We start from the raw sequence: 22,959 nt of genomic DNA on the forward strand, positions 1-22,959 counted from the left end.
AGGATGAAATTCTTAGGTAGATGAATAGCATAGTAAGGCACAGCTGCCTTGGAGCATACAGCAAAGGCCCCAATGGTAACCTGTCTTACCACTGCCTCAATCTTTTATTCATCACACCTTATAACTTGTATCAGATATAAATTCACTGTGAATTAAACATCTTCGAGATGCGCAATAAATAATTTATGGCGCAAACCTAATCTGATTTCAGAAGTGCATTTTTCATAGCGTTTTCACTTTGGCCAGATCATCCCCTCCACAGCCTCTTTTGCTTTAAGTTCTGCTTCATTAACTCTCTCTGGATGTCAGCCCAGCAGAAATGCCACGAGGTGAAAAAGTCAAGAGCAGAAAGCCGAACTTCTGCCTCTGTACAGTTCGCATGCACCAACATGCCTGGAAACAGGGCTATATTTAAAACCTGACGGAAAAGAGGAGAAGACGAACAGTGGAGAGAGTGAACTGACATCTCCCTTATGTCGTCTCTCACGACTCCTTTTCAGCTCTAAGCCTCTGACGTGTGAGAGCTTGTAGTTCACACCGGAACGTGTTGCAGCTACGTGTTAACGGGAGCCCAACCACAGCCTCCTGCCATTTACGGCTGGTTTAGTTTGCAGGAGTCTAGCATGGAGGCGCCGACTCAGTTTTCAGGGTGTGGAATAGAGAATGTGATTAATTAACAATACGTTTACAGCTTGACACTGCCGCCATCTTGATGACTGTGTGTGTGTGTGTGTTTGTGTGAGAGAGAGAGAGAAAGTGAGAGAGCGTGAAAGAGCGCGAACGAAAGGTGAAAGCAGACTGCTGGGAGCAAATTAGGCATGCCAAACTGTCATGCATGACGGAGACATGACAGGTGTTTTGGGGGAATTAATAGATTTCCACACTGCAGACGTATAGTAGCACTAATTGTGCCAAACTTTAATATGGCACTCTCCTAATTATTTTTCCTCATTATCTTTCTTCTTGCACATCTGTGTTCATGTACCCAATTTGGAATCCAATAGGTTGTTTGTATGGTCTACTGCAGAGCCATGGCAGATTGAAACAGCATTCATTTTGTAGAGTATTTCAGATCCTTCCTCTTGTTTTCCCCTTCCCCTGAGGCACTATACCAAAGCCCTGAAAAAAAAATAGAATAAATAAATGAATAAAAATAAAAAGAGAAAGACAGCTCTAGCCATATCCATTGTGTGTGTGTAAAGGAATTCCCTTAACCTCACTACACTTTCCAAGGAGGTCCAAGACCCACTTTAATATATTTACTTACACTAATTAAATGCATATTAAATTCTGACTCCTGAAGACCCCCGAGATATACTGCATGCCTCTCCTTAGAAATTTATTCCACTTAAGTGGGATAACACACACACACAATGATTCTCTGATTCTCTCACCGTAGTGTATTTCCACTGATTAGTTGTGATATTATAGATAAATTATACTATGCCAACACCTAAACTTAACCTCAGTTACTTAAAACTATTGGCTGTTTTAGGTTTCCTTTTTTACTCCCTTTTTTTAATAGAAGCAGCAACAAAAGCTTAGTTGCCTATTGCGAAAGAGCCAAATATCCACACAAGGAAAAACTTGTGATATATTCTTATCATTATGGGGACTCCATAAAGAAGGTGAAACAGTTAATTTTTTACACGAATAGTTGATATTTTCTATCCCGAGAGACTTAAAATTTGCACGGAAAGTACAACTTTTTGAAATTTTGAACTCATGACATTTGGATCAGTAGGCCAAAAGCCCAAATCCATAACCAGTGATGCGCCACTGCCCAGTTTATTCCCTAATAATTTTATGCACAGTACTACCACTGAACCAGCTCACCAGCTTACACATGTAGTTATTTCAGTACACTTCCTGCTTATGCATGAGTCAATTATTTCCCTCATTAGTGCCAAGTGGTTGTTTAAGAGTGGGATCCTAGCCCCGTACACCACTGTAATCTCTCATAGCTCTTTCCACGCTGGGCTCGATTAGCCACTAATGAGTTTGGTTCTCTCTGCACTATTTAATTTGTTAAAGCCATGTTTAGTTTACATGGACAGATTAGCAAAATAGTGTCTTTATAAAGTGCAGCTGAATAAAAAGTACCTTTTAATAAGTTTAAATACTCCTGCATTGCTTCAGTGCTTTATGCAAGCAGTGCTTTAAATTCTGGTATTAAAGTAGTGCATTAAATACCTAATCGCTATAGTGCATTTAGAAAGTATTCAACTTCCAAATGGTGCAGCAGTGAAGTATTTTTTCCTATCATAAGTAGACGGATATGCTCTCTTTGTGGGAAAAGTGTTACTGTGTCATCTTCTAGTCAGAGTGACATATGTGGGTCTTGTGATGTAACACAAGCAGTTCAAAATGATGCAGTGGGTGGCTTCACATATCTGAGGATGCATGTGCTAGCCTTCGGTCTTCCTGGTTGTGACGGGGGTGATAACAGTTGGGTAGGAATTCACAACTCAAGGGAAAATGTGGTGGTGAGGAATTGCTGGAGTCATGACTTGTGCATATTGTATGGTTTTGGATATTAAAGTCCTTGATAATCCTTAAGCTCTTTCTTCAACTTCTGCCTATATAAAGTGACCAAGGTCATTGTTTTCAGACTTCTGATCTTTTCTGTAACAGCTGAGGAAATTAACCAAATATTTCTGCAGCTTTGAAGGTCCCAAAGAACACAATAGAAGAAGTTCAGAAACCTCAGAGACGTTTCCAAGAGCTTTACCATCCTGTGGAAAATGCCATTTCTTAGTAAAAGGCACATTTTGCTCTCTTGGTGTCAGTTATTGTTAGAAAAAAGCAACTAAAGGATTCTCAGACCATGACAGAATCAGATTTTAAGGTCTGACAAAACCAAGATCGGACACTTCAGACTAAATGTCAGGCTTTATATCAGAGGAATATACAGGTAAGGCTCATCACCGGGTCAGTTTCATATTTGCTCTTTGGCTTAAATGTTAAGGTTTATATTGGAGAGGGTCCAGGTATGGATCGTCACCTAGGCATTTTCATCCCTACTCTTTAGCCTGAATGATTCAAGTTACTGCATATCAGCTGGTCAGTTTCATCCCTACAGTAAAGCATAGTTGAGGCAAAGTACTGAGATGTCCTTGAAGAAAATCTGCAAAAGACAATAAGCTGAAACATGAGACTGTGAAGAGTGCTTTGGCACTACTTTTTACTGTAATACAGTACAGATGCTTCAGCCATGTCCTTGATCTATGTGAGTAAAAAAAAAAAAAAAGTAGAAAATAATAAAAATAATAACGTCAATATTATATACAATGTGTATATATATGTATTAAATATAATATATTATTTATTTATTTATTTAAGTAGTACTGTTTGCAGCACAAGGGTATAGCTGTGGTACAGACTATTTACTGTGATATAACAGACATGAATGAATCAGGACTCTGAGCATCTGTTGTGAGTCACCACAGTAAATAGATCTCTTTAATCGTGGTAGACACACACAGTTTGAGTCTTGCCGGCTGATAATGCATGTGCTGAGCATTTATGGCTGCTTCCCTCTCTCTCTCTCTCTCTCTCTCTCTCTCTCTCTTCCAGCGCCGTCCTGATGCTACGTGGTAACGTGGAGCTGAGAATGATAAGGCACCCAGCCTTCAGCTTGGTCTTCCAGCTGGAATACGTCTTCTCCGTTCCCATTGCAGGAGACAGGAAGGTAACACGCGTTTGTCCCAGTGTTAAATCAGGTTGGCTCTGTTTGTACAGAACATTTCACAGTCCAAATAGTCTCGAAACAGTACTATAAAGGAGTAAAGAAAGAAAAAATAAAGAAAGTATAAATAACAACAGCTGAGCCAAAATAAAACTGATGAAAAGACACAACAACGGGTGGAAAGAAGAATAATAAAAGCACCAAAAGAATAAATATAGGAAGATAAAAGGGTAAAAGAACAAGGAAAATGGAAAACGAAGCAGAACAGATGGTACAATGTTATAGTTATTTATACTGCTGCAACTAGTTGTACGTTTTATCAGACAATGTTTTCTTTAATGTAGCCTAGTAAGTCTGCACTGCTTCTTAAAAAAAGAAAAAGAAAGGGATGCCTTAGATGTAAAAGCTGTAACACCAGCTATGCTTTATTGAATGCACTGCTGAAGTGCGTTTTCTTTTTTTCTTTTTTAATTTATTATTTATTTTTTCTTCTTTTTGGATGGCTGATTTTGATTATATATAGATTGGCGTTTGCGTCCAAGTTGTTAACACAAGTACAATTGTACACCATCCAAGCTACATTATTCACTGAAGTGAGGTTGAGTTGTGATTTTTTTGGAAGTGAAACTCTTAAGAGGTATCTATGTGGAATCATTCACAGAAGTGGAAGGTGAGGCAGAAGTGAAGAACTAAGACTTCCAGATGTATCCTGTAGGGGTTTAAAAGAATGTACAGTATATTGTGATCAGACAGAAAGTGAGGAGTAGTGAGATTGTTCACAGGCTTCTGTGTGTGTGTTCATTTTAATCCAAGATTTTATATCATGACACCTGTTTAAAAGTATGTGTTCGGGATGTTTAAGAGGACGGAACACAATGTATGAAATTCCTGGTGGCTGATGTGTTATTGAATCAAAGCTCCACAGGGAGAGGGGTAGGTCTGTGCTGCTTGTTATAATACATAATACATATAACACACACACACACACACACTGCTGTACAAGTGAAAAAAGGGATCTAAAGGATATCTCAACTACTCTTTTTTTTTTTTTTTTTTTTCCCCCCCATTTTATTTTATGTCTCTCCTTCTTTTACTTGGCTTTACTCCATTTTTGCTGTCTCAGTCTGTCCCTCTCTGTCTGTCTCTTTCTCTCTGGTGTATTAGTGTGTCTGTCCCAGAGGAAATTAAACAGCCATCCTTGGCAGGACAGCTTCAGTAAATAAACACATTGTAAAGAAACAGGGAGAGAGAAAGAGAAGGAACAGAGGAGGGGAGGACTATGGGATTGCAGATAGCAGGTCTGTATTTGATCCCAGCAGGTTCCCACTGCTCTCCTTGGCTTGCAGTCCTGCTCCTGCATGGATCCTCTCTGGATTAGTGCTTCCATAATAAAACCCACATGAACACTGCGCTGCGCTTCAGCAGGTTAATCTACAGGGAGTCCTCATTACAGGCTGAGGCCACATACATGGCCCAGAAGTCTGAATGTAGATTCAAGAACTGTTTTATTCCGTCATATATCGACAGTGAACAATTTCCCAGTCGATACAGATTAAATCGGAATTGAAACATACGCACGCTGTCGGCTTGGCTGTTTGGGAAATTGTGAAATTTTTTGTTTGGATTCTCAAACACCATATGTCCATATGTTTCATCCAAATGGTCGCATTAACGCTAATAGTATACCCCTAATACACAAGGTGTGCCCAAAACAAAAAGCTTCACTGTTAATGTTGTCTTATGAGTCACTGTGTTGGACCGCCTGCAAGGACATTTTGGCATCCAACAGAAAACACATTTATTTATTGTTTTTTTTTTTTGTAGAAGTACTGTAGTCACGTTTGCTTTCAGGCAGAAAAGTGCAGCATGTTGCCAAGGATGTTGAGTTTGGAGCATTCATTCATCTTCAGTAACCGGCATGAGGTGGGAATGTACCCTGGATGGGAAATGAGATCATCACAGACCAGCATGAACAATATTAACTCACTTATTCATATCTACGGGACATTTAGGCTAGCGTGAAAATTTCTGGGAGGTTGGAGGACACCGGAGAACTGAGAGAAAACCTGAGAGAAACTCCATTCAGCCAGTTTACTAGTGTTAACTAGCAATAAACTAGTCACCTTATAGCTGTGAATATTTGCAAATTTTGCTAACATGTACTATAATCTGTACTGCATTCTTTTGCTTACCAAGGTTCGCTGCTAGCTTTTAGATTTTTCCTCCATCATGCACCACATAGACATGAATTACTGAAGTCTTGCCCCATACCATATCTTACAATCATACTCGGTGGTCACAGAGTGCTATATGTCAAAAAAATAGACTTTAGCAGCCTCTTTTAATGCACAACACGGCAGAATCTTTATGTATAAGATTTTATTGATGTGTCTTGTCTATCTGTTATTGAAGTCAGACACAAGGTGCATTTATGACTCAATGAGGATACGTGTAAACAAACAGATAGAGATGAGCAGTAGGTCACAATATTGCCAAGATTGACAAGATATCAACAGCGCAAAGGCAACAAAGCATCTGATATCTTTTGTACACTATTCTGGCTTCAAGATAAACGGCAACACAATAAGCACTTAGTGGTGAGTATATGAAATAACCGTACGTGTTTGCTGGTTGGGTCTGGGGTTGGTTATGTGCCATGTCAATCAAAGGTTCTATGAAAATGGGTGCTTCTTGGGGAGATTAGTTCTATCTGTCTACATAACCATTGATGCTAATTATACAATTGGGGGACTAAAAACAAAACAAGCAAACGATAACGAACACAAATAATGTATTCTGCTGTCCAGTACTGTGCCAATTCTGATTATGTTCATGTGCTGGAGAAGGAAAGAGGCATGTATAACAAAGTATTGGACACAATGGCAGACTAATTATAGTTGATCGATCAACACCTCATAACCAATAAATAATTATTATAGTCTATCCTGATTGGCTGTGGTTCCTTTCAGTCACCATGTAATTGGACATCTTTCACACCTAAAGTTGGGGTACGATTTGCATGTGTGTGCATTGGTGATGTATGCCTCCTAATCAGAATAAACTTAATATACTTACATTAGTAAATGATTAATGGAAATCTGCTTTTGGGATAAATTATCGATAAAATACTAATTGTGGAGTTTTTAAACCCTATTTTATGAATAACCCGGACACTGCACCTACATACAACCCGAGAGCAGGTATCCGACTGGTTAAGAATACAAACACAAGCACAAACACGTACCATACTGCAACCTGACAATGCATATACACAAACACACTCCCACACTTTGCCCACTAGAGCCTCATTACAATCATATTGCAGTCCAATCTGACACAAAAGAAAGAGATGTACATAGTATTAAACAAGATGTCCCCTAAGTGCTTATTTTCTGTCTACATGCCGCAGAGTGTTCTATGAGCGCACGTCACCTCAGTTAAGTCACGGGAGAGCTTCCGTCAATTATGTGCGTGGGTAAAATTTCACCGCAGTGCGCCGACAGGATGGACGCTGTTAGCACATCGGCGCTTCCATTTTCCACTGGCTCAGGTCACAGGAGTCTCCAATTAAAGGGAGAAAACAAGCCAGCGTTCAGCTAATAGCTAACCACATGCTCCATACAGCAGTTCGCTCCAGCAGTGATGAGAAGGGAAGCGTGTCCACAATGCTTCCTACATCTTTAAATGTATTTCCCTCTCTACACACCACATTGGTTGTCACTGTATGTTATATTGTGAATATGAAATGCTCAGAATCCAGTATTATTCTCTCAGTACTCTGTGCTCAAATTAGACTGTCAGAACTATTAAAATAAAGGCATGTGTAAATGTTTTATGAAGGCAGGGAGAAGACGTGGGAGAGAGACAAATTGCGTGGGCCTCTGTATTTTTAGCTCGTGTTAAAGGATGATGTCTTGGACGTCACTGCTCTGACGAATATAGCAGGAATAACTGCAGCTCAGAGACACCAGACTTCTCACTGCTCACTGAGTTTAGAATCCAAATGTCTGATTGGTTAAAAATGTGTTTGAGATGTAGTCTCTGTGAAAACCACTTTCACAAGCTTTAAAGTGCCGGACTTTTAATTACGTCAACTGTCAACACGTCACAGAGCTGGGATGTCTGAACGGCGCTGATACTTCTCCGGTCTTAATGCCTTTCCTAGTAACAGATTTAGAGGAAAAACATGGGGGTGGTGATTTCCTGTGTTTAAAATACAAGGAGAATATGGTATTCTTGATATTTTTTGATAGTTTGTTTAGTTGAAGAACTCATAGAAGGATAATTATGGGACATCCGACTGACTTTAACCTGAGGTTTAGGGGATGCATAAAAAACGTGCGACTGGTCAAGAGATTGAAAGACTGATCATCCACTTTTTTTTTTTTTTTTTACTGTCTTTTGCTGCTTAATGTTAAGCCACAGATCTCTGGAACAATTTACAATTTAAAGCCTTTACACCAAAAATTTCATATGCTTACATTATTAAGCAACATCCAAGATGTGATCTTTCATGGCCATTTCCTACAAGAAATACAGTGCTTAATGACATGTTTTATGATGTACAGAATCCTGTTAAATCTTCCCACAAGTTTGGAGGCAGGTGGTACCTTTTCATCCCTCACAAATGTTTTAAGATCCTTTCTTGGTCCACATGAGGCCTTCTCTAAGTAAGAAAGCTTGTTTAACAAGGTGCGATATGTCTTTTGGTTTCACACCTGTAATAAATCTTCCATTGAGTTGCTAGGCCATAGTGAAGTGGATCATCAAAAAGCTTTTAACTGTGGATGTTACTTGTTCTGACCAAAATGGATATAAATCATCTCCTGATCCAGCTGCTGTTGCTGAACTGTGTTCTGGATTAAAAAAGCACAGCTTCTGAACATAAGAATGGGGCTGTGAATTAAACAACTTGGTACTTAGACGCACTAAAATCGGGGTATTAGAAATTCCCTTTGCACAAAGAACAACCTCAAAACTACAGGAAGCCATTCTACAAAGTGTTAGAAACATTCCTTTGAGATTCGGGTCTGTGTTGACATGAGAATTGCTGCAGGTTTCTCAGCTTTACATTCGTCCTGGGAATCTCCGAATCTCATTGTGTTGTATTGGATTAAAATCTAGAGACACTGGGCAGGCTATGGAATCATTCTGCTCTTGTATCCCATCCACCTCAGTGTTTGACATGTTTTGTGCTCTGAAATGCTTTTCTGCACATCACGTTTGTAAAGAGTGATTTTTTTTTAATCATTCATGCTAGGAATCTCCATATTCCAGTGTGCTCTGTTGGATTCAGATCAGTTGACAGGGAAGCCTATGGAATCAGTTTGAGAACCAGAGTGACAACTTGTGGACATGATAATATGGGTAAATTGTGGACATATAGCAATGTTTGTTGTCAGCAGTAATGCTCGAATAGACTCTTGCATTCTAACAAAGATGGATTGGTATTAACAGGTCCAACATGTGCCGAGAAAGCATTCCCCACACCATTACACCACCTCCACCAGGCTGAGCTCATGACCCAAGGCAAGTTGGTTTCAAGAATTCATCATGGTGGAACCAAATTCTGACCTTACCATCCGGATGTAGCTACTGAAATTGAGATTCATTAAAATGTCCAGTTTGGTTGAACCTGTGCTCACTGCGTTCTCAGATTCCTGTTCTTGACTGAGCCGACCAGAACCTGATAAGGCTTTGCTTTTCTGCACATCACATTTGTAAAGAGTGCTTATTTGATTTTTTCAGCTTGAACCATACTGGCCTTTTCCTCTTTTATCACGAGGTGTTTCTATTCACAGAACTGACACACACTGGATGTTTTTGTGCCATTCTGTGAAAACTCTAGGGACTGAAGTGGGTGAATATTCCAAGAAGCTCAGCAGTTTCTGCAATACTCAAACCAGCTTGTCTGGCATCAACGATTATGCCAGGGTCAAAGAAACTAAGATTATATTTTTCATGTTTTATGTTAACATGGGCTATTTAAGTAATTGGAACAAATGAGCTAGAGTACATTTATTTCTATTACACAGTTTTGCTATCATAATGCTTTGTAATCATTGTATCCTTTATTTATATTAAAATTTGTCAGGCTTCTGGTTTATTTGGATGTATTTGGAGTATTAGTTTAATTTGTACCAGTTTTCTTTTCAATTTTATCTTAACAGGTATATTTCACTCTGTACTTACAGTCCAGTTGATCATAATGAATTAGCACTGACCCAGAAATATTTCTTTCACTAATCTGTTAACACTGGATTTTAGAACAAGCTTGCTGACTGCCACTGGATGGAGCTGTGTAGCCCAGAAGTGAGACATATAGAGTTTTATTTTCATATCTCTCTCTCTTTCTCTCTCTCTCTCTCTCTCTCTCTCTCTCTCTCTCTCGCAGTCTCTCTGCCCACCTCTCTCAAATTATGCCTAAGCTACTGTTTATTGTGTTTCACCGCTATGTGATTAGTCCTCTAATATGTTTTGAAAGATTTGCCGAATGTAGTAGCGCGGAGCCGCTGACTAATTAGCAAATCACCAGATTGTGACGCCACACCTTTCCGAACATGTTCTCAAGTGTTTCAAACTGAGCGCATGAAACACGGCCGCTCTAAAAATACCGCCGTCTGAATAAAGCAATGTCATCCCCATAACCAGTCAGAATTACACTGATCAGGAGAGCTAGCATCATTTTCTTTTCTTTTTTTCCCTTTTTTATGAAACATTTTATGAAATAAGCAGCAACAAAAATGAACAATTAGTAAACAAAAAGAAAAGGAAAGTCCATCCACAAAGCTATGTCTGAAAGTTTGTTTTTTTTAATTGATTTTTTTTCTAAACTACAGATGCTTGACAGATGGTCCTGTAATGGGTGGAAGCCTCACCACTTGTCCTTCTTCTGTGTTTCAGTCAGAACTTTTCCTTTTTCTATTCTTTTGGGGTAAGACAGTAAACAGCTGCAACATTATACCACAGTGCTGTTACGTAAATACTCAAATCTGACTGCTCAGAGGGTGTTGAATTATTTCCTGTAACAGCACAACTCTGGCTGAAGCAGAAATGATAGGTTTATAGTAATGTGCTTGTTCTAATATGTTATAGGTTCACTAGTAACATTATTGCACATTGACTTTCATTATAGATGTGTTGTTACTAAAGAGCAACATACTTTATTATTATTATTATTATTATTATTATTATTATTATTATTATTATTGATACGGTGAGGCTTTCTTTAAGGAGATGATGGTTATGTAAGTCTTGAGTGTCAACAGTCAGTAGTTTTTCCACCGTGAGAAAGTCTTCAGGATGGAGAGCTTTGCATATTCATGGTTTCTCTATTATGTAGTAATTAATAACAAGAACTAATTTTACAGATATTAAGCAGTGGGTTAAAAAAGCTTGATGTGCCAGTCATTAAAACATTTAAACTTGCTATTGTTGGCAAATTGCCTTGCAATAATAGTAATAAAATATTTTCCGACACGCATCACCCTATACTGATATGCATTATTTTTTGATAATTACACGCCCCGTTATGTTTTATTTCTCAGATAGTCTTTATTAGAGAAATCATAAGCATGAGTCAGCTTCCTGGCATCTTGTAGTGCAAGGTAATTGCTTTCTTAACACTGAGGTCTGAGTCAAGAAAATCACCTCGGTCTCAAGGCTCAGTGTTAATAATAACTGCCAAACTTATTAATTTAATAATTACTTCAGCAACTCTGTGATGTAAACCCCATGGAAAAATATTGTTGTCCTGTATTCATTTTTTGGGAAATTGATCTTCATCTAATTTAGGATGCTTAGGATGGTGTAATATCAGGCAAAAATGAAAGAATAAGAAAAGATACACCCTTGAGGTACACCACAGCTTTCATACAAATTTGCTAAGGGTTACAACATTCTGGTTATGAGTTATGAATTTATGTCTGCATATTTTGAGAACAAGAGACAAAAAAATTATACGGACTTATAATTACTTCCCAGTGGAGAATCAGGTTCATTGAAACTTTGACCAGTTTCTGTAAAATGAAGCCTGGAACTTTACTGAAGAATATTAGAGTTTCTTTTCTCATGCATTTTCCAGTGATGGTCATGTGAATGAGGGATCCAATGTAGAAGTAGTGGACAATCCAGCTGTGTTTAGTTATGGAAGAGACTCAGTTCAGTTACTTAGCAGTCCACAAGATGATAAGCACAGTACCGCTGATGGGGATATTTTGGACCTTAGATGGTTGACCCAAAGTTTACAGAATGGCATTGTAGGAATCTGTTAACCAAAGTAGAAATAGACCAGAATGTCTGTGAAAGATGTTTAAACTAAAAAAAAGGTCAACTCGGAATTTTGTTAGAAAATGAATCTTGGACACCAACGAAGACCACATGCTAAAAAGATTCATATGCAAGTCATTCAGGGTGGATATATTTTTTTTTTTTCCTCTAAGTGGCACTTACAGTGAACTTTAGCTGACTCCTTGCATTTTAATGACGAGCCATCCGTGGTTGCCGGTCAGAGGTTTAATAGAAAGTCGATAGTAGAGGATAATATCCTGGGGTTATTTCCATTAATAATTGTGGAGCAATACTGCTGTGTCTCAGTGTGCCAAGCTTTAGTTTTAGTTTTAGAGGTGTATGGAATTTTAAAGATTTCTTGGCGACAAAATCAATTGCAGACGTTTCTTCTAAGCAATTTTTACAGTTATTATTTTGGTGTAGAATGTTAAATATAATTACATCTTATGCATGGTGATGTTTGTGAGAGCTTTTCTGAAATCCTTGGCATTTTCTACTGTATACTACACACACAGTTATAGTTGTGAAAGTGAAGTCGACGTGAAAATGAATCAGGGCACTGTTGGCTTTCAGCGTGAGATGTTTTACCTCTGTTGAGATATCCTTACACAGAATTTTAGTGATTTGGAGAGAACATCTTTAAATTTTAGATGCTTAGGAACATGAACAAGCACTCGAGGCATAAAGCAGAAATAGGTTTGATCTCACCATTTACTCTGAAGATAAAAACATCTGTGTGGATAGAAAACTAACCATATGGGGGTTTGGGGGAACTTTTCTATGAATATTTACATTTACGTTCACGCCATTGACTTACATTTTGTCCCATTTTATACTACTGAGCAATTGAGGGTTAAAGGCCTTACTCAGGGGTCCAGCAGTGGCAGCTTGGTAAAACCTGGGATATGAACACACCACCTTCTGATCTGTGGTTCAACACCTTTAACCATTAAGCTATCACATCCACCCAAAATATATTGCAATACATGAGTAAACAAAAAAGAAATCCTTATGTAAAACTAAACTTCTTAAAGCCCTGGGTATCTACTTTTCTTATGAGCCATTAAACATTACTGTGAAATGTGACAAGACAAAGAAATTCAATGCTGAATATGGACTCTGGTAAACAGAGCTGAAAGTTTTCATTAAAGTTCCACTGAAAGTTGGCCTGCATATCACTACTTCCTCTGTCTATAACCATATATAGTCCAACATGACTACTGAATTGTAATGAATAATAAGTTTATCAAAGTAAATGAGTTCTCACTTTAATTATCATCATCATCACTTGCGAACTATCTTTAATCCCGAGCCTCATCGATGTCCCTTTGCTCAACTCACCAGTGTCCACTCTAACATCAGTGTGGATATAATCTCTGATTCCTTCACTTCTACTCTGTTGGCTACATGTCATTATGTATGCCTTTATGTTTCTTTAAGCTTTCTTGGCTCTCCCCTGTAGACAGTCTGTGAGTGGTGTTCTCTGTTTTGATGACGATCACAGCGTGTACGTTTGACAGCCGTATTTGATTATGTCTATTTTGTTAGAAGTGCAACGTTCACTGTGTGACAAAAGCACACTTAGCTAATGAGGCTTTTCACCATCTTTAGACAGACTCCCAAGGCAAGGTTAGAATGTAGCCTGAATAAATCATTTAAGTGCATGTTTTCAGAATAAAAAGCTCATATGTTTGAACAAAAGACATTTTTTCCTGAAGTGTATTTTCTCACTCCTGCTCACCCCCCCCTCCCAATTCTCGCTCCCCCTCCCCGGTCTTCTATCACTCTCTTACCCATGGCTCTGTGAGACTGACAGTTGATCCTCCACACAGATAGCCCCTAATACTAGTCTGTCAACAACAATTTTCCAAAGCGTCGGGTGAAGTGTGAGCCATGTTCAATCCGAAATGTGCTTTTAACGTGTTCTGGATCAGCATCTGTCAATTGAGTGCAATGAAATAATAACGAGGGGCTTGGCAGTGTCTGATGCACTGCACACTTTAATAGAACAGCTTGGGTTTGTGGGTAATGGAGTGTAAGCCAGAGGGATAGAACAGGGTTCATGATGTATGTATGATGTACAAAGCTGATTTCTGATTCAGTTAGGGACGTATTCTTTGAGAAACAATACATGGGCCTAAACATGGAGTTTAAACACCGTGCACATGGCAACCTGTAATGTGTGACTCATTCTTGCGCATTTGAGGGAGGATTGAGTGTGATGGCACTAGGAAACAAAAAGGGTGGACAAATGCCAAGTGTGACTTTGTGGTGACAAATTCCACTCATGATTTTGCCCACTTCTCAATGCCAGGTGCTACTTAGTGTCATGTGTTGCCAGATTCATTGTTTTAACCACAAACGTGAGACATATTTATTGTCTTCTGAGTTATTTATTTATTCATTTTTGTGTTTCATGTTTTTATGGCCATTATACAAGATCACCTTAAGGATCGTTAGCCCTATTTGGATTGGATTAGTTGATCAGGGGTATTATTTATTTATTTATTTTGAACACACGTCTCTTCAGTAATGAAACTCTCACATCTGTCTCACAGTACATATCAGTACCCGCAGTAGAACTGAGTTTCTAGCAGGTTGGTTGTGTTTACTACAAACCTGGTTATTTGGGTCCTATGATCACGTTCCATTCTCAAGCTGGCATCCAAGCAGCTGAAGAAGCACTAGAGTAGAGAACACACACCAATGAAGTTCCACCAACAATTCAAAAATACATTAAAATAGTACTCCACAGTCTGTAACAGAAGTGTATGTGTATGTATTTTTATTTTGAATGGAGGGTCACGGATACACATGCTATGAGACTGAATATGGCAAGTAACAGCAGCAACAGTCAAACCATTCTCTTTTTCAATCCTGAAGTGACATCTGTATAGAAAAATGTACATCTGGACTAAAACGATCAGAATGAAAGCTGACTTTGGAGAAAAATCTGTAGGTCTGTAATTTTCCAAGAGGAGCATGGAGAAAACAAAAGATCCAGATGGAAATAAAATCCATCTGGACCCCAGGACCCCATGTAAATATAATCCCATCCGGATAAAGCTTTTATGAAAGTTCAGGGAAACTGTATCTTTTAATACAGCTTGTCAGATTGGTCCTGTAGATCTCACAGTGCTGGTTGTAGCACATAAGTCAGAATAGATTCAAAATTCAACCGGATTTTTTTGTGGCAGTTTTCCGGGATGGTCATTCAGGAGCGGAATTTGACCACAACAAGAATGGAAAGCAGATTAGCTGGACTTTTAACGGTAGTAGCTACTTCGTTCGGTACGGCCGCCTTTTCATTCAAAACCAATTACTATTCAAACGGCATGTCGGCTGAATTAATGCCGTCCGCACAATTTTCTTGTTCAGACATAAGCGACTTCATTTAATAAGCCTCCCTTTTACTAATACCCCAGTCCTTTTTTACTGAACTTTCATTTACCTTTTAAGCTGTCTGTGGGCTCGGTGGTTGACCGTTGTCACCATTTCGGCTTTTAAACAGCAATTTGCACTTCGTGATTTCGAGTGCATTTAGTAAGCGTCCCAGGAGCAGTTTGCGCGATGAGCTACAGCCGTGATTATAAATTTGAACATTAATTTCAGATGTGCTGAATGCACATTGTGCAGCTGCATCAAGTTGTGTTTTCGCCTCCTGAACTACATACATCTGGCCCCGTGGCTCCTTTGGGTAGCAGGGCGATGCCGGCCACTGCCAGTTTAATTGGTTTGATCTGTTGCGGCTAATGGGGTGAAGCAGGTCTAGAAGACACCCTTGCGCATGCAGAGCCTGGAACGGCAGGGTAATTAGCAGTGTTAAGGCAGTGGGTACACCGTCTACAAGGGGTGGCAGTGTTTCTCCAGTGTGACCAGGCATGAAGCAGGAGCGTGTGACAGGAATGGTGAAAATGTGGATGGTAATGATGTACCATCTCATCAGATGACCTCCGACCTTTGTGGGTTTTAACTGATAGCTCCACCTGATTATAAAGCTGTTGTGGAAGTAATGGCTGTTAATAGTAACTCTCTCTCTTTCTCCCCCTCTCTCTCCCCCTCTCTCTATTTCTCTCTGTCTCTCACTTTGTCTAGTTTGTGGTATTTAGTTAGTGTCGTCTTTCTAATAAGAAAGTTTATGAGAAATGGAGGGTCTACTTAATGAATTCCCAGAATCTTTCATCATGATGTTGATGATTTCTCATAATATTGGGTTTCAAAGTGTTTCTTATTTCCCAGAATCTCTGAGTTCAAGTTCCTAGAACACAGCAGACCCAGGGTCAGAGTTCTTTGTCTTCTTCTTCTTCATCATCTTTGTCTTTGTTTTTTTGGGGGTTTTTTTGGGCTATTCTTTATCATCTGTCGTCTTCTTTGCCCTCTTCTTTTACATCTCTGTCTGCTTCATCTTCTGCTTTGTCTCATTCTTTCTATTCTTCTTTGACGACTTCTCCTTTGTTGTCTTCTTCTTCATTGTTTTTGTCATCTTCTACTCCTCCATCTTCTTTTTTTTGTCCTCCTCTTCTTCAATGTCGTCTTCATCTTCTTATTCTCTGCCATCATTTTTCTCCTCCTGTTCTTCTTCTTCTTCTTCTACTTCCTCTTCTTCTTCTTCTACAATTTCTTCTTCTTCTTCTTCTACTTCCTCTTCTTCTTCTTCTACGATTTCTTCTTCTTCTTTTTCTTCTTCTACTTCCTCTACTTCCTCTTCTTCTTCTCCTTCTTCTGTCATCTTTGTTTTCATCTTTGTCATTCTCGTCTTCTTCTTCTTCTGTGTCTTTTTTGTCTTCTTCATCTTCTTGTTTGTCGTCTTTTTCTTTATCTTCATCTTCTTGGTTGTCGTCTTTTTCTTTATCTTCTGCTTCTTCATTGTCTGCTTCATCTTTTCTTTATTTTTTTCAGTACTGGTTTCTTGGTTGCTTTGTGTATAATTTAACAGTGAAATTTAGCAGTGAAAATATGGCAACAAAGGCACATGGCAACAAAGTTTTCAGTGGCTATAGACTCTCAAAGATAAAGAAACTGGAATTATGACAAATTATGATTATGAGAAGTAAAACTTTCCAGTATGACCCAGATCACAAGCCACACTTAAACTTACCCTTAATCCTTATTAATGTATTTATTTACTATTTAATTTTTAAGTCAATGTTACCGTTTAACTCTGTCGTTATTTATTTCTATCTGAAAATGTGTTAAATATTACTCATAAAAAAGAAACACTCCATGCCCCCTGTCTCGTAAATGTAGACCTGATTCATATGTGCACTTGTTCTGTTCTAAAAGCACATGACCTATTTATTATTCCAGGTTAAATGTAGGCTAAATTAGAGCAGGTTCCCAATTCTCATCTTCCACACTGTTTTACATTTTTCCTGCAATAACATGATTTGGCTCGAGCTCATTTTTGAATTTCCCCTCTTACCATGTTTACCCACTTCACCAAGTTGTATTTATTTTAGTACATTTATCAAATCAAATGTACTTCATATATTTATTTTTCTAACATATTAATGAGAGATGAGATGGTCACATCAATAAACATGTTAAAAGATTTTAATATTTTTATTTCTACACCTCTCTATCTCTCTCTCTCTCTCTCTCTCTCTGTCTCACTCACCTTGTTCTACTTTTTGACTTTCTGACTTTTTCTTCTTTATCTTCTTATTGTTTGTCTTCTTTTACTTTAAGTTCTGCTTCTTCATCATCTGCTTCATCACTCACTCCTCCCTCTCTGTCTCTCTCTCTCACTCTCTGACTCCTCTTTCTCACTTACTCACTTGCTCAAGCGCTCTCTCTCTCTCTCTCTCTCTCTCTCTCTCTCCTCTTGCTCACTCCCTCACTCTCTCTCTCTCTCTCTCTCTCTTTCTCTCTCTCTCACTCTGTCTCACTCTCTCACTCCTCTTCCTCACTCTCTCTCTCTCTCCATCTCTCTCTCTCTCTTTCTCTCTCTCCATCTCTCTCTCTCATTCTCTCATTCCTCTCTCTCTCACTCTCTGTCTCACTCTCTCACTCCTCTTCCTCACTCTCTCTCTCTCTCTCTCCCCCAGTCATGCTTCTTGGTCTCAATACCATTAATGTGTGGTATAAACCAATAATTGAATAAATAAACATGTTTGTTTATTTATTTCCTTTCCTTTTTTTGTCCTGCCAGAAATGTCACAGAAATGTTAATGAAATGTTAATTAAACATCATAAAGTAAGGAAAAGCACGTCTTCAGCATTGTGCCGAGAGGTCACTCCTCCCCGGGCTCCTGCACTCCGTCCACAGGGGGTGCACATTCAGCGGATAAAGCAGGTAGGAAGCATCGGCGCCCTAATTAAAGAGAATGTCACTCCTTCCCACTGAGAAGTGCATCAGTCTCCCACATGGGCCTGCTGCGAGTTTGTCCCCGTCGCATGCTCTCCTGCAGAGATGTCACCACAGGGCCTGAAAATACCTTTTTATGTCTCTGTGTGTATGTGTTTGAGTGCCACATGTCCAGGCCATTTTGGTGGCTCTGCCAAGTCCAAAGAAGTTCATGTTGGCCAACAAATGCAGCCTTCTGTCTCTTTTGCTGGCAGCCTGTTAGGCACCTGATTGAGAGATTCATATGGACTATTTTTTTTTTTTTTTTTTTTTTTTTCTCCTTCCTCCTGGTTGGTTTGTTCTCTCCCCATCATGCACTGCTTCGTACAATGAGAAGGAGTTTGAAAGTTAACTTGCGCACAGACTTTTTTGCATGCTGTGTAGGAGATCTGCATTTTAACCTCATAGTAACAGCTAGTATGGATCAGTCTTGTCTACATAAGAGTCCAGAATGATTGACAGTTCCATAGCTATTGATATTTACGGACACTCTGATAAGCCCCACCCACTTCCCTTTATTTCCACATTAGTCATTTTTTGATGGGCGATCTTGATTTTTTCTGATTGAAATGTGGACTTATGTGATGGCTTCGCTTTCTTTTAAGGAAAAATAAGTTGATTTTGAGTTTACTAATAAATTCGAAATAAGACGAATTTAATTCGTTCTGGAGGCGAGTTCTTAAGATGAAAATTTGTAATGCGAAACTAATTCTCCCTTAAGAAATAACGTAAATGCAGATAATCCGTTCCAGCCACCCAAAAATATTACCAATATTACCAATACGAAGCGTAGGTAAACTGTATGTCTGCTTACAAAGAACTGACCCATATAGAACAGACCACCCATGCCACCAAACTGTCAACAAAAAAACATGAGGAAATTTCAATTCATAAGGCAAAAATTCATAAGGGAGAGCATTCATATGCCGAGGTTCCACTATATATTGATGTATGTAATGTTCATAATGTTAGAACCATACAGAAGTGGCCAGAACGCTTGAAGCTTACTTAAATAGTACACCATGTTTCCTTAATAATTTGTAATAAAATTTAAGAATCTTTTCTATCATTGATACTTTTAGTAAGTTATAAGAATTAATGACATTTTATTAAGACCTCAAGCAGACAAACATTTTTATTCAATCAATTTGAAGGTAGATTAGCTCTCCTGCTGATGTTTGGCTTTGCTGAGTGTATCACACTTAAACCTGGAAAAGAGACTAAAACAATTTGTTTTGGGAAGTGTGGAAAGAAGGTAACAGCAAGCATGGACCACATTATGTCTACAAGACCACTGTCAAAGAGCCTGATATTCCTGTGACCACTGTCGCTGGCGTTATTAAGACCCGTGGGACTGTAGCCTGGATGTGGCCTCAAGAGGAAAATTGACTCAAGATTGAAGAGAAGAAGGTGTGTTTGAAGGGTGGGGAAAGAGCCCAGGAAAACTTCCAAGCTGACCTTCAAGCTCAAGGTGCAACGGTTTTAAGTCGAAACCATTCGTTGCTTCCTGAATAAAAAATAAGCTGTGCATTAGAAGACCTAGAGAACTTCTTACAGAGAAACACAAAAGAAAGTCAAACTGGAGTTTAGCAGCCTGTATGTTGAAAAGTCCTTCTGGCAGAATGTCGTTTGAAAAGATGAGAGGAAAATTAGAAGTTTATATTTTTATTTATTTATTTATTTTTTGGTTTATGTTGACAGGAAGAAAAACAAATCGTACAAAGAAAAGAACATGATCCCTGCCGTGAAAAAACATTGAAAGAACAACAACACTGGGGAAAAAAAGGGAATAATGTGGTCTGGCAGATTTAAGAAAAAATATTCTGTATAGTTTACTTAAAAATATTAGATATTTCATTGCTTATACTGCATATTGATTTAATTTCAACAGTTTTCTTATTTGAAAGATGTAGAGTCTGTTTCCGCAAGGTTGCATGCATACACTTCATACCAATAGGATTAATGCATGATAGAATAATGCTAAATTCATTTCCATGCAACTGATGTTCAGTGCCTGTGAATCTGAACTTCAACTTCAGAGTAACAGCATGTTCAAATTTTTTACTTCTGCTGCTCATGTTGATAATGAGCCTGATTGGGATTAGTACATAGACGGTGGAGCCCGAGTGTGATTAGTAAAAAGACAACGAGCCTGACTGTGATTAGTAAATATTGAATGACCCTGAGTGTGATTTAGTAAATGGACAACGAGCCTGTTTGAGATTAGTAAATAGACAACGGGCATGAGCGTGACTAGTAAATACACAATGAGCCTGAGTGTGATTAGTAAATAAACACAGAGCCCGATTGTGATTAATAAACAGACAACGAGCCTGATTGTGATTAGAGCATATACAATGAGCCTGCGTGTAATTGGTAAAAAGACAACAAGGCTGAGTGTGATTAGTAAATAGACAGTGAGTGTGATTAGTAAATAGACAGTGAGTGTGATTAGTAAATTGACATGGGGCCTGAGTATGATTTTGTAAATATACAACAAGCCTGAATGTGATTAGTAAATAGACATCGGGCCTGAGTGTGATTCGTAAAAAGACAACAAGCCTGAGTGTGATTAGTAAATAGACATCGGGCCTAAGTGTGATTAGTAAATAGACAATGAGTCTGAGTGTGATTAGTGAATAGACAATGAGTCTGAGTGTGATTAGTGAATAGACATGGAGCCTGAGTGTGATTAGTGAATAGACATGGAGCCTGAGTGTGATTAGTGAATAGACATGGAGCCTGAGTGTGATTAGTGAATAGACATGGAGCCTGAGTGTGATTAGTGAATAGACATGGAGCCTGAGTGTGATTAGTGAATAGACATGGAGCCTGAGTACGATTAGTAAATAGACATCGGGCCTGAGTGTGATTCGTAAAAAGACAACACGCCTGAGTGTGATTAGTAAATAGACATCGGGCCTAAGTGTGATTAGTAAATAGACAATGAGTCTGAGTGTGATTAGTGAATAGACAATGAGTCTGAGTGTGATTAGTGAATAGACATGGAGCCTGAGTGTGATTAGTGAATAGACATGGAGCCTGAGTGTGATTAGTGAATAGACATGGAGCCTGAGTGTGATTAGTGAATAGACATGGAGCCTGAGTGTGATTAGTGAATAGACATGGAGCCTGAGTGTGATTAGTGAATAGACATGGAGCCTGAGTGTGATTAGTGAATAGACATGGAGCCTGAGTACGATTAGTAAATAGACATCGGGCCTGAGTGTGATTCGTAAAAAGACAATGAGTCTGAGTGTGATTAGTGAATAGACATGGAGCCTGAGTGTGATTAGTGAATATACAACAAGCCTGAATGTGATTAGTAAATAGACATCGGGCCTAAGTGTGATTAGTAAATAGACAATGAGTCTGAGTGTGATTAGTGAATAGACATGGAGCCTGAGTGTGATTAGTGAATATACAACAAGCCTGAATGTGATTAGTAAATAGACATCGGGCCTGAGTGTGATTAGTAAATAGACATGGAGCCTGAGTGTGATTAGTGAATAGACATGGAGCCTGAGTACGATTAGTAAATAGACATCGGGCCTGAGTGTGATTCGTAAAAAGACAACAAGCCTGAGTGTGATTAGTAAATAGACATCGGGCCTAAGTGTGATTAGTAAATAGACAATGAGTCTGAGTGTGATTAGTGAATAGACATGGAGCCTGAGTGTGATTAGTGAATATACAACAAGCCTGAATGTGATTAGTAAATAGACATCGGGCCTGAGTGTGATTAGTAAATAGACAATGAGTCTGAGTGTGATTAGTGAATAGACATGGAGCCTGAGTGTGATTAGTGAATAGACATGGAGCCTGAGTGTGATTAGTAAATAGACAATGAGTCTGAATGTGATTAGTAAATAGACATGGAGCCTGAGTGTGATTAGTGAATATACAACAAGCCTGAATGTGATTAGTAAATAGACATCGGGCCTGAGTGTGATTAGTAAATAGACAATGAGTCTGAGTGTGATTAGTGAATAGACATGGAGCCTGAGTGTGATTAGTGAATAGACATGGAGCCTGAGTGTGATTAGTGAATAGACATGGAGCCTGAGTGTGATTAGTGAATAGACATGGAGCCTGAGTGTGATTAGTAAATATACAACAAGCCTGAATGTGATTAGTAAATAGACATCGGGCCTGAGTGTGATTAGTAAATAGACAATGAGTCTGAGTGTGATTAGTGAATAGACATGGAGCCTGAGTGTGATTAGTGAATAGACATGGAGCCTGAGTGTGATTAGTGAATAGACAGTAATATGAGATGTTTGTAAGCACAGTGACCATCCTAAAGTAAGGAACCACACAAGTTGTTGAAAATAACATGGAACCCTGTATCACCCTGTACTATACTAGTATCACTATTCTAGGCTAATTTAGAATTATGTAGAATTAGTTACTTACTTAAAAACTACAAAAAAGCAATATATAACAAGCTTGTTTAAATCCTGAACATTTCTAAATGTTACAAAACAGATGGTTAATCTTCCTCTTTTGAAGAGTAATGCAGTGGGATGGTGTGTTTTGCTTGGCTCTGCTCCTCACCCGATCGTCACTGACACATCAAAGCCCCGGGACGGATGAATCGCGTGCTCCTCAAACACCTCTGCTGCCTCTATTGCTG

At 38.8% G+C, this 22,959-nt stretch overlaps 1 protein-coding gene across 2 annotated transcripts in view; it reads left to right on the forward strand.

The window, feature by feature from the left end:
* Positions 1–22,959, forward strand: part of nphp4 (nephronophthisis 4) — a 189,503-nt gene that overhangs the window by 66,988 nt on the left and 99,556 nt on the right. For both annotated transcript variants that reach the window (XM_058390447.1, XM_058390446.1), the window contains one exon: positions 3,577–3,691. In XM_058390447.1, coding sequence (XP_058246430.1) covers positions 3,577–3,691 — 115 coding nt within the window. The remainder of the gene's footprint in view (positions 1–3,576; positions 3,692–22,959) is intronic.

This window comes from Hemibagrus wyckioides, linkage group LG05 (genome assembly GCF_019097595.1).
Source record: "Hemibagrus wyckioides isolate EC202008001 linkage group LG05, SWU_Hwy_1.0, whole genome shotgun sequence".
In the NCBI taxonomy this organism is placed as follows: domain Eukaryota; kingdom Metazoa; phylum Chordata; class Actinopteri; order Siluriformes; family Bagridae; genus Hemibagrus; species Hemibagrus wyckioides.